The 12,323-nt window shown below is 38.3% G+C and overlaps 1 protein-coding gene across 7 annotated transcripts in view; it reads left to right on the top strand.

The window, feature by feature from the left end:
* The window catches only part of LOC146362544 (receptor-type tyrosine-protein phosphatase U-like), a 252,231-nt gene that overhangs the window by 184,000 nt on the left and 55,908 nt on the right, over positions 1-12,323 (top strand). For all 7 annotated transcript variants that reach the window (XM_084919376.1, XM_084919377.1, XM_084919375.1 and 4 more), the window contains exons 11-13: positions 2,259-2,361; positions 4,700-4,979; positions 10,631-10,667. In XM_084919376.1, coding sequence (XP_084775502.1) covers positions 2,259-2,361; positions 4,700-4,979; positions 10,631-10,667 — 420 coding nt within the window. The remainder of the gene's footprint in view (positions 1-2,258; positions 2,362-4,699; positions 4,980-10,630; positions 10,668-12,323) is intronic.

Here is a 12,323-nt window from a genome sequence, read left to right as displayed (position 1 = left end):
TAAGTTACAAAAGATTAATTTCCTTGACTGTGTCTTAACATTGACTGAAAACAGAGCAAAGCATAAGAGTTTGGATTGTTCAGCGAAGGAGTATAGCAACGAATTTTATGAAAGAGTCTTTGCAAAAAGTAGAAATTGTGACATTTGCTGTTGTACTGAATTTTTCTGCATACTATAGTCCATTGCAGTCCTTTTCCAGTTTGTTGCACTTACATTATGTGCATTCTAAATCCTACCAAATCCTACCCAAACGTGTCCTGCTTGATAAATAGTAAACCACAAGGAAATTATAAATAATGGCGAGACGTGCCATTATATTTACTGCACCTCTCTTAGTTTGCATCCAAATATCAAATATAAATGTAACATTTCACTTTTACATGACTTTGTTGCAAGTTGACCCCAAAATATGTCATATCTTTAAAAAACAGTACTGTCAAGAGAACGCGAATGAATCCATATACACTCAAAATTAAGTTAAAATGGGTTTCAGCAATGCAAATAACAAAGCCTGCTTTTTGTACTTTTTACTCCACTACAAACTCCTTAAAGTATTTTCTAAAAAAGAACAAAGAAAATAAAATGAAACTATACAAAATACAACACTATTCCTTTAAAGTCACTACTGCCCAGAGAGCGAGTTGCCTTGCGGAGGGTTGCGCTCTCTGATTGCTTCTTGTTAACTTCAGAATTTGGGAAAGTCAAACATGTTTATGGTTGTTCTGAACAGCCTAATGCAGAGTCAAAAACCTGCTTTTGAGGGGATATATTACTGTTTAATTTTGGGGTCAAAGGTGCACATTTTCAGGAAGACTGAATGACTTTTGGATTGTGTAGTGTGGTATAGGTGTCCCGTATTTGTGAAAAAGTCACTCTAGACCCAACCTTGAGCTATTGCAGTGCACTTTCAAATTTTGAATGTAACTCCTTTACATTCATATATTAAATACATTAAATATTATACATTAAAGTAATAGAATCAGTGCATTCAAGTAAAATATCAAAAAATGCTCATTGTTAAAGTTTTATTAATTCGTTTCTTTTATGGCAGTTTAACGGTTTACAGCAGTTTCTCTTTTTAAAGTTGTTGCTTCTTTTCCTTTTCATTTCTCCTCTGATTCAAGTGTGCTTGTTTCATGTCTATTTATTATTACTGTCTCCTAAAGCAGACAATGACATAACTTTATCCCTAGGCATGCAGAATATATTGAACATTTTGATTTTAGTCTGGTGTTTTCTGATGCCGAACAGGGAGATTGGTGGATTGTAAACATTATTGTCTTAATAAAAATACCTTTTGGTTCTGCTGGATCTTGGTGCTTTTTATATTCCAGGAGAATTCTTTGACCCCCACACTGTATGTAATACAGCATCCATCTCTATTATCTGTACCTGTTCCATTCGGTTTAGAAAGTGGCTTATGTGGGCTTGCAGATGTCAGAGTGTACAATTAAATCTATAGTATCACATGCTCCCACCTGGCTGCGCTGTCAGGAGCTCTGGGCAGCCAGCTCCTGTTCCAGTTTAGTACCACACATGCAAGTGTAATGCTGTACTCGTTAGTTTTTTCATTATTCATTGGCTTTAACCACCTAACACACACTGGCTCAAACACTCCTGAGCACGACTGCATATAATGCAGACCTCAGATGTTTGTGTGCAAGCACGAGTGTGTGTTTTTTCGGATGACAGGTTACACAAGCAGGTTTTTACGACGGGCATTAATGCCTTGCCTCAGCAGAAACATTTTCCACTTACATTACGGAAACCTTTTTGTTTTGGCTTATCTGTTGTACCAGGATAACCATTTGCTTCACTACGTACTCCAATTAATTCACTCCTAGTAGTAAACAGAGATGGGAACATTCAACCCCTTTGTCCCCAGAGCTTTGCTGAGGTTGTGCAGCATTGAGATCTGTCCTAATTATATTATAAGAGCCTCTTGTTTTCTCTGTAGTTGGCTGCTGTTACTAGTCATCATCAGTCAATGGCACTGTGTGGGAGGCCTGCACACACTAGTACGCTGGGGACAAGTGCGGGTAATGAACAAAGATGGTACACTCTTATCTTTTAATGTAGGGGAGAAAACATTACTAAAATATCGAGCAGTGGAGCCACGTGTCTGTTGAAGCTCCCAAATCTAAACAAAGTATATTTCATCTTTGCAAAAAGAGTAGGGAAAATCATCCTGCTCTTTTTCTACATATGTTAGCCCTTTTTTGACACATATTTTTTCCCACTTTTCTTTCTGCCCTCAGCTCCGGTGTTTGACTATGAAGACATCCCTTCTCCACTGAGTGAGTCGGAGAGCACCATCACTGTGCTGCTGCGCCCAGCCCTGGGGAGAGGGGCTCCTGTCAGGTACAATGCATGCTTCACTCCTACACCGACATTCATTTGGTGCTCTTCCAGGCTCTGATATTTATAGCTGCAGTCAAAGCGAGCTCTGTGAAGCACTAGAAAATTGTTCTTTAGTCTTGAAGCATAGCAGACACCATTTCAAGTAAAATGCACGAAGTCCCAGAAAGTGGGTCTTCACAGAAACATGATGATTTTGCAAAGTTCACAAAGCGTTCAAAATTAAATGTAAGCCATTAATATTAGGTTTCCTCATTAATGTTTGCCCAGTGGTCAAGGACATCGGAACGTTATGATGTGTTGGCACAATAGCAACAGGAAAAAGGGAATAAAAAATGGGCTGTTATTCGTTATTCCGTCCTGAAGCCTAATTCACCATTTCACACAGCTTTAGAATGACGCTCCATGTCAACCTATCGTATGCTGACTGTTAGACATTGTGTCACTATAATGGGCCCTTGCCCCTGCCACCGGTCCAATTTCAGTAAAACCTCAGGTTTTGAGAAAAAATTGAAGCACCAGGCTTTCAACTAGAAAAGAGCATCCAATCCTTCATGGAGTGCATTTCTCTGGGAGAGATATAACGGTGCAATAGAAAAATATTCATCACATGGTGAGGTTCTGTTAAAGCCAAACGAGAGAATGTCGTGACAATATTGCTTCTTCATTGTGGCCATGAGTAGTAAAAACATTTTTTCATAACTGAAATTAATAATCAAACAAACACAGTTTGGTAAATGGTGACTGCTGATATACAATTTGGGACATATCTTTCAATTCAATTGTATTTATACAGCGCTAAATCACAACAACAGTCACCTCAATGTGCTTTATATTGTAAGGTAGACCCTACAATAATACATACAGAGAAAACCCCAACAATCATATGACCCCCTATGAGTAAGCACTTTGGTGACAGTGGGAAGGAAAAACTCCCTTTTAACAGGAAGAAACCTCTAGCAGAACCTGGCTCAGGGAGGGGCGGCTATCTGCCAAAATTCATTCATTTTCCTGTCTGGAGTAAATGGACTGGTTCTTATATAGTGCTTTTCTACTCTTCTGAGCACTCAAAGCGCTTTACACAACTTGTGCATTCACCCATTGTTCTAAGTGCTTTCTAAGTAGCATTCACTTTGCATTCATTTTGGGGTTAATACCTTGCCCTTAGCATGCAGACTAGGGGAAGCCAGGAATCGAACCACCAACCTTCCGATCAGTAGATGACCTGCTCTACCGCCTGAGCTACAGCCATACTTTACACAGTAGCCAGACTTTTTTGGAACCAGGGTTGGGGAGTCACATGCTCATGCGCTTTCACTAGCTCATGAGCTACTCGAAAGCTCTAGTTAGCACCTGTTAGCTAAAGCAACAGCAACTAAAGTAATCCTTTTACTCTAAATAAACACTATACACAGGGAATAACATCTTGCGTTTGGAGCCTTACAGACCTGCATATGATACCTACTTACCATGCAGTCTTTTTAAAGTTTAGCATGAGTTCTCTGGATGACTAATCATGCTACTTTTGCATATAATTACTGCTTGTACTTTCTTTACTTTCACCTGGTAGGCTGATTTGGAAAGAGTTAACTGGCAGAGCGCGGATGAAAAACATAAAAAAAACATTGATGAAAATTGTTAAAACAAAACATCACATAATTAAAAGTGGTGTTATTCAATAAATATACATATCCAATAAAGATAATAAAGAGTTTTTCTTGTATTTTGATATAATTTATGAATTTGGGTTTCAGTTGGGTGAAATCTTCAAAGGAACACTCTAGTACAAACTGTTTAATTTAAAAAAATAAATCATGAACACTGTAGATGGCATATTCAAATCTGTGTGTATATAAAGTTCAACATTAATGAGTTAAAAGCAACAATTTATTGGAGGTAAATTACAAAAAGTAAACAATGCCAATGAAATAATTAACAAAGAAACCAGAAATATTAAACAAGACAACTGAAAACAATGGCCACACATTACAGGATTTCAAAAGGAAACATAACATGAAGTAATATCAGGTAAAAGTCAATCTATAAAAACTTGTTTTAAGAAGGAATTTAAAGGTCACTGGCTCTGTGGGCCTGAATTTCCTCAGCCAGATCATTCCAAAGTTAATCCATTTTACGTATCGAAAACTCTGGAGTAATATTACTTTTCCGACTGGATATATGATGATGATGCTACAATTTAAGGACAAGAGCAACAAACACAGTGTGATCTGAATGGTATGTTCCTGGCATTATGACTATTGACAGCGATATTATATACTATTAGAATGATATTTAAATGATAGGTTTTTGAGGCACTAAGGTCCACATTGTCCTGTCCCAGTGCCTACCAGGTAGTGGTGGTGGAAGAGGATGGGTCCCGTCATGTGAAGAGGAGGGAGCTGGGTACCGTGGACTGTTTCCCTACTCCAAATTCCCACAACGAGGCTCAGGCCAAAGGGGCTCCACATTACTACACAGCTGAGCTGGCTCCCAGCAGTCTGCCGGAGGCCACGCCTTTCACAGTGGGTGATAATCACACCTACAATGGCTACTGGAACAGTCCTTTGGACCCAACCAAGAACTACCTCATCTACTTCCAGGCCACCAGCAACTTCAGAGGGGTAAGAACCGTTACAATGTCTTTTTTTCTCTGCTACTCGGACACTATTTTGCAAAAAATATTCACTCACCTATCCAAATCATTGAATTCAGGTGTTTCAATCACTTCCATGGCCACATGTAGACTCCATCTACAAATATTTGTGAAAGAATGTGTTGCTTTCAGGAGCTCTGTGAATTCCAGCATGGTACAGTGATAGCCACCTGCGCAATAAGTCACGAAATTTCCTCGCTACCAAAGATTCCAGCCTGTTCTCACTCCCAATGCGTAACATCCCAACGATTTGTCATGTCCCACGGCATTCCTGAGAAACGCGAAAGGTGATCTTCCACGTTTTTATGCTGCGTGCCGGGTTATGGGTGAAATCTAGTAGAATGACGGTCCCGCGGTAATACATGTTCCAGCTAGAGCAGGGCGATATGACCAAAAATATTTATCACAATATGCATTTGAAAATTTGCGATAACGATATATAACTGACGATATAATTGACACTAGACAAAATACTTTACAACTCTACAACTTTATTAGTGCAAAAAAAAACCCATAAATGTATTTTCACTTAAACAAGTTTTTATGTGCATTAAAGTTATATAAAAATGTAACAGTGCAAATTCCTTGCTGACAGTTTAACCAAAAGGCATTTCGAGTGGAAACTGGCTGACATATCCTCAGCATAACCATGTATAATATCCACAAAACTTAAAAAGAGGTTATACACACACAATACGGTAATATTATGTTGAAGCACAGTACGTATCACTCCGCGAGGTTCCTGCCTACGATAGCCGTAATGCTCCGACAATCCATCAAGCGGCGCGGCGTCGTACTGAAACATTTGACAGATTTTCGAGCACCGTGTACCACATAAAATTGTTTCGAGGTCAGTAAACACAACCAGAATTTATACATAAGGCACACGGGATTATAAGGGGCACTGTCGACTTTCAGAAAAATCAAAGGTTTGATTTTAAGTGTGCCGTATTTTCCATATAACGCGGTAATAACGACGGCCCGCTAGCATGCTCTACAAAAAATAGTGCTTTGTTGTGTATCTGACGGACTAACACTAAACCAGTCCCACACCACTGAAGTTGCAGCATTTTTACAAACCAATTCTGGTTCATCCGTTTCCTTCAACGATCCGCTTTCGCCCTCCTCATTCTCCGTCGCTGCCGTGCTTTTTCCGCCATGTGCGTATGAAAACAAAAGCACTGCGCATGCGCGTTTTACCCATATTCTATCGCCATATTTCATTTTCTTATCATTGTCCAACATTATACCGGTATTACCGTGAACGGTATAATATGGCCCAGCCCTAGTTCCAGCCATGTATTCCAGGACTAACCCTAACCTTGTCCCTATCCCTAACCGTAACCAGCTCTTTAACGACGTAAAATAGTGTTTTCCAAAGCGATTAAAGTAAAATGAATGAACATGTGTAGATTAATTCCAAACGGTTCTCACGTTTCCTCGTTTTTCCGATCTCGTCATTTAGGGACGTGTTGGGTGCCTGGAAGCGTAATATGTTGACGATTTGTCACCTACCGTAAAATATTACGCTTTGGGAGCAAGAACGTGTTGCAGCCCATTGAATATTCCACCGTCAACTGTTATTGGTATTGTAACAAAGAGCAAGTGATTAGGAACAACATAAACTCACAGCAGGGTCAGAGGATGCTGAGGAACATAGTGAGTAGTTGCCAACCTTCTGCAGAGGTCAGTCGCTATAGACTTCCAAACCTCACGTGGCCTTCAGATTAGCATAAGAACAGTGAGAGCAACGTAGAGAGCTGCATCCAAGCCTTACATCACCAAGTGCAATGTAAAGCACTAGTGTAAAGCACACCAAAACTGGACTCTAGAGAAGTGGAGATGTTCTTGTCTATGCATCTCTATCTGGCAATCTGATGGATGAGTCTGGGTTTGGCTGTTGTCAGGCAAACAGTACTTGTCTCAAAGCATTGTGCCAAGTCTAAAGTTTTCTGGAAGGGGCGCTTATGGTGTGCGGTTGCTTTTTGAGAAGTTGGCCTCTGCCTTAATTAAAATTAAAAGAACTCTTGATAATTCTAGATAAGAAGATATTTTAGACAATTTTAAGCTCCTGGCTTAGTGGGAGAAGTTTGGGAATGGCCGCTTCCTCGTGCAACGACCAGTCCACAAAGCAAGGTCCATAAAGACATGGATGAGCGACTCCAGTGTGGAAGAACTTGACTGGCCTTGAGTCCTGACCTCAACCTAAAAGAACACTTTTGGGACGAATTAGAGCGGAGACTGCAAGACAGGCCTTCTTGTCCAATATCACAAATATTTCTCTGGAAGAGAGGTCAAAAATTCCCATAATCATGCTCTTAAACCTTGTGGAAAGCCTTTCCAGAAGAGTTGAAGCTGATATAGCTGCAAAAGGTGGGCCATGATCACATTAAACCCAATGGATTAAGAATTGAATGCACTCAAGTTTATATGTGTGTGCAGGCAGATGAACAAATACTTTTGGAAATATAGTGCATAAAGCAAGGATTGGACTAAAACTGAATGAAAAGCAGACAGTGTTGAAAGGAAAAAATTGAAAGATATTCAGAAAGACTAGAAAATTGCTCAAAACTACTTTAAAAATGTAAATAAAGTTTGGAAGCAGAATATAAAGAGGGGTGACTCAAGAATTTGGCACATTACTGTATGATCTGCTTTTTAGAAAGCCTAAATTAGCCCCTATTTTTAGACTTGTTAATCTTACATTATTTCTCATTGAAAATGGAAAGGCAAACCTTTTTCTACCTAAAACACTTAAAGACATTACATGAGCAAAGTGGCTGAATTTTTTTTACAAGATAATTACTTGTGGAATAGAGTTTGCACCTTTTCTTTTCATTAGTAATCTTTCAGTTGCCAGATTGCCTCATATTTAAGCTCTTTAAAAGTCAATTTTCTGTGGGGAAAAAAAGTCAAACACTCTCCCCCAGACTTAAAGTGATCGGAAAAGAAACTCCTCAAGCTATTGAAAAAATGACTGAAGCATTAACAAGGAAAGTGCTGGACAGCAGCCACAGAAACACTGAAAGCAAATGCTTTTTAAATCATTAGGCACATATGGCTGTTATGCATGCCTACCTGTCTCCACCATCTCAGCTATATGCTTGTCCAGCTGTCTCAGTCCTCACATGATGCAACCAGTGTTTGTCTCGTTGGGTGGATCTCAAGAGCTTAAAAGAATAAATGAATACAGTCAGTGTCAGGTCCTGGTGAAAAACAAGATGTTGCCTGTCCAAGTTAAATCTCTGATGTCAACAGTTAGCTTCTCTCATTGTGACCTGGCATTTGAGATGATTCTGTCTCTAAAATCAATCGAAAACGTCTTTTGGCACACAGCTTTTAGAAATCCGAATATTATAATTCATCTTTGCACTTTTCTTTTTTGTCCTGCAAAATAAATATATATCTCAAGTCTGTTTTCTAAATTGTAGCTGTGTTTCATGAGCGATGGGCAGCTCTGAGAGAAAGAGGGAAAAAACCTAATTATTTTGACAATTACTCTGGATAAATTAGATGTACGGGGCATACTGTGGACCATGAGCTGCCATTGAATTGAAACCGTAATTGCTTTGGCAGATATGCTGTCAGTGGGGCTTGAAAGATGCATGACTGGTGTTGGCAGTTTATTGCGAAACACATAACCAGGAAACAAACACACACTTTTCCAAGTGTTTTTTTCCCCGTCTGTTATTTTTGTAGGAGCCACTTTAGAAAAATCTTGATTACTGCCAAAATATCTGTGACTTGAAACATGAAAACATCAGCATGCTGAGATCTCAGAATAGAATAGAGTAGAATAGAATAGCCGTTTATGGTCATGTACAACGAAATCTCCCCCTGTTAAATGTGTTTATGTGGGGTTACGTGTCACTTATACTGATATTTATATGGACAGATGTTGCCTTCTGGCTTAATCTGGCATATTTACATAGATATATGTTAACTAATATCTCCCTTTTAAATAAATACATTCAAAAAATAGCTAGCATTGCTAAGCTAAAGGATGTATTTCTTTTTACATTTTTATTATCACTTTTGATCACTTCAGCAAATATTATTGCACAAAAGAAAGGTTGGGAGCCTTTCTTTTCTAGACGGTGCTGACTTCAGTTTCTTGGTTAAATGTCAACTATACGTGTCTCCAGTTTATGCAAGCTATTACTCATTAGCTCCATATGTAACTTGCCTGCTAACCAGTCTGTTCCAAAAGTCATGCACTGTCAAGGAACCTCTGTGACGCCACTCTTTGACTGCCATCATTTTGTTATTGCAGTTTTATTAATTATGCTGTTAAAACTGAAATAATCCTCTATTTTATTCTTGATTTTAACACATTATTAAGCACTACTAATAAGTCATATGAGAGTTATTATCCACAGTAAACAACCCGTGGGAGCTTGTAACTAATATAATTTTCTTTCAACCGTTAAAGCCTTTAGCACCTTTATGCTTATTTTTTGGGTTTTAGGATCAACATTCAGCACCATGTGTTTAGCATCAGGCATCTGTTTTCAGTTAAGAGGTTTTAATAAATGAATAAAGAGATTTATTAATTAATGCATTAATAAATAAATAAATCAGTGTGCAAAGTTCGAATGTTATAGAAAACAAAAGTAGCAACTATCCTATGAACACAGGGAAGCATATAATGGCTAAAGAAACAAATCAAGAACTAAATGGAGAGTAGATATTAGATATATCAGGCTAAAACTGGATGGATTTATTTGCTTTTAATCTCAGAGTAGGTTAAGATTGGACTTAACCTATGCAGATTAAGATATGCAGGAGGCCAACGCCAGCATCAGTGTATAAATGCATATACAGAGTCTGCATTGCTCTCCCATTACACCACAAGACCACCAGCTGACACTGAGTTTAGTATGCTCCAGAGTTGTCTTTATGTTAATGATATGTTATTAATAACATGGCTAACTTGGCAGAATACTTGCTACTATACTTGTATCTTGCAAGCCAGATACATGTTTTTTGTCCACTAAGTATGAAGAAAAAGTGTTAGGGTCAGGGTCATCGCACATGATGACTTAGAGCTCATATCAATCAATTACTTTGCTTGCATGTTGTTTGCATTTTTTTTTCAGAAGACCTACATCCCATCTTGACAGAGGATAGGCTAACTCATGACATACTACCTTTCGCTGCTTTAATAACCCCTGGGAGGAAGTAAATATAACTTATCTGTCACTATAAAAGATGGAAGAAGATGAGAATCCATTTGAAACAAATTTCCAATTATAAAAGGCAATTTGGCAAACGTTTTAGGTGAAAGGGTCAGAATCCAATCTTAGAGCATAGATTAGCATAATTGCCCATAAAGGCTAATTTAGCTTCCTTAAATCTTAATTTGGAAACTTGCCCCTCTGTCTCTGGGACAGAGATGGCTGTTTTGGGAAGGAGTGGCTTCACATTGTGAAGGGGAGCAGAGGTTGCTCACATCACAGGGAGCTGTCATGCACTTGGAAATTTCAATTATTTTCTCCACACAGTTTTACATTTTACACAAGGTGGTTGTTTTTAACAGAATGACTCATAATTAAGAAGCAATGTGATGTGTGTGAGTGTGTGTCTTTATGATTTACTCAGCTTTTTCTTTATCCACAGGAGACCAGAATAAACTGCATTCGGATTGCTCGCAAAGGTAAAACTTACATTTTCACATCAAATAAGCTATAACATCACACATTAGTTATCACTTCAGAATTACTTAAATACAGAAATAACTATTTACAGCCATAAATGCTGTTTGATGTATTCCATGACATACATGGTCCCAGTGGTTGACCTCTAAAGACTTTGGTGAGCCTCTGGCTCTTTCTATGACAGACATCCGTGGTTCCTGGAGATAGATAATAAGTGCATGTAGCCACTTTAAGGCCACCCATATGTTACACAGCAGTGGCTATATAGTCACTTCCCATTTCACCAGCACATCATATTCATCAGCTGCACATCAATGACTTTAACAATGATCTTCTGTTCTGCCACATCCCAAAGATGCTCTATTCAATTGAGATCTGGTGTTTGTGGAGGCCACTAGAGTACAGATAAGCGCAACTAATTGTCATGTCAATCCCAACCGGTCGCAGCAGATAGCCGCCCCTACCTGAGCCTGGTTCTGCTGGAGGTTTCTTCCTTTTAAAAGGGAGTTTTTCCTCCCCACTGTCACCAAAGTGCTTGCTCATAGGGGGTCATATGATTGTTGTTTTTCTCTGTATGTATTATTGTAGGCTCTACCTTACAATATAAAGCACCTTGAGTGACTGTTGTTGTGCTTTGGCGCTGTATAAATATAATTGAGCTGAATGTTCAAGAAACCAGTATGAGATGATTAAAGCTTTGTGACATACCATGTCATGCTGTTGGAAGCAGCCATTAGAAGATGGGTACACTGTGGTGATAAAGAGATGGACATCACTTGCAGTTCAGTTTAGGGTTATTTACAAATCAATTAAAATGTAATTTCAAGTTGTCCAATAATTCCAAATATCAGATAAAACACTTAAAAATACAAATGTATCATTTCAAACATCATTATAATACTGTACGTTCTCAAAAATGTCCTAAAATTAGTTTAAAGATCTTACAGTATAATAATACTAATCAAGACACTGACACATGGAAATCGTATTGTGAATAAATTGGAAAGTATACTTTACATGTGACACTATAGTAGATTTGGAAAATGCCAGCCATGTAGAGTTCCTGTTCAGCTGTTCCTGAAGACAGAGAAAGGTTTTTTTAATGAGCTCATTCTAGACGTGGACCTCTACAGGTCACAATAAAACTTCACATATGAGTTTGTTTCTTTCCCTCAGGGAATGTTTTCCCTCTTATTTATGTGTGAAACGAACTGACAAATAATTTAGGACAAGATCTCAAAGTTTGCCTTGCGTACTACGTTATATATTACATAGGAATTGTCACTGACCACCCCCTAAAATTTGCTGGCCCCTCCACTGAATCAATCAGTCACTTTAAAGAAAGATTATTATCGATTTCAAAATCTTATTTGGTTGTCATATGTACCTGTTTTCAGTGATATCAATTTTAATATCAGGAAATTAACTAGTCATATCATTCTTTTCTTTCTCTCTTTTTTGTCATATTTTTCAAGTAATCTATATTTGACAGCGAAATAGCAAAATAGTAAAATAAAATGGGAAATTCTGTTTTTGGTGCGCCACCATTTTTAGTGGCCTCCATATGAAAAAATTTCTGCACCTGTGCAGACACCAAGAGTCATCAGATTAGGCAACGTTTTTGCAATCTTCTCTTGCCCAAATTTCGTGAGCCA

Source organism: Perissodus microlepis, chromosome 22 (assembly GCF_051167445.1).
Source record: "Perissodus microlepis isolate ML-2025 ecotype Zambia chromosome 22, ASM5116744v1, whole genome shotgun sequence".
Taxonomy (NCBI): domain Eukaryota; kingdom Metazoa; phylum Chordata; class Actinopteri; order Cichliformes; family Cichlidae; genus Perissodus; species Perissodus microlepis.
The sequence above is the reverse complement of the archived record's forward strand: the minus strand, read 5'-3'. Positions and strand labels throughout refer to the sequence as shown.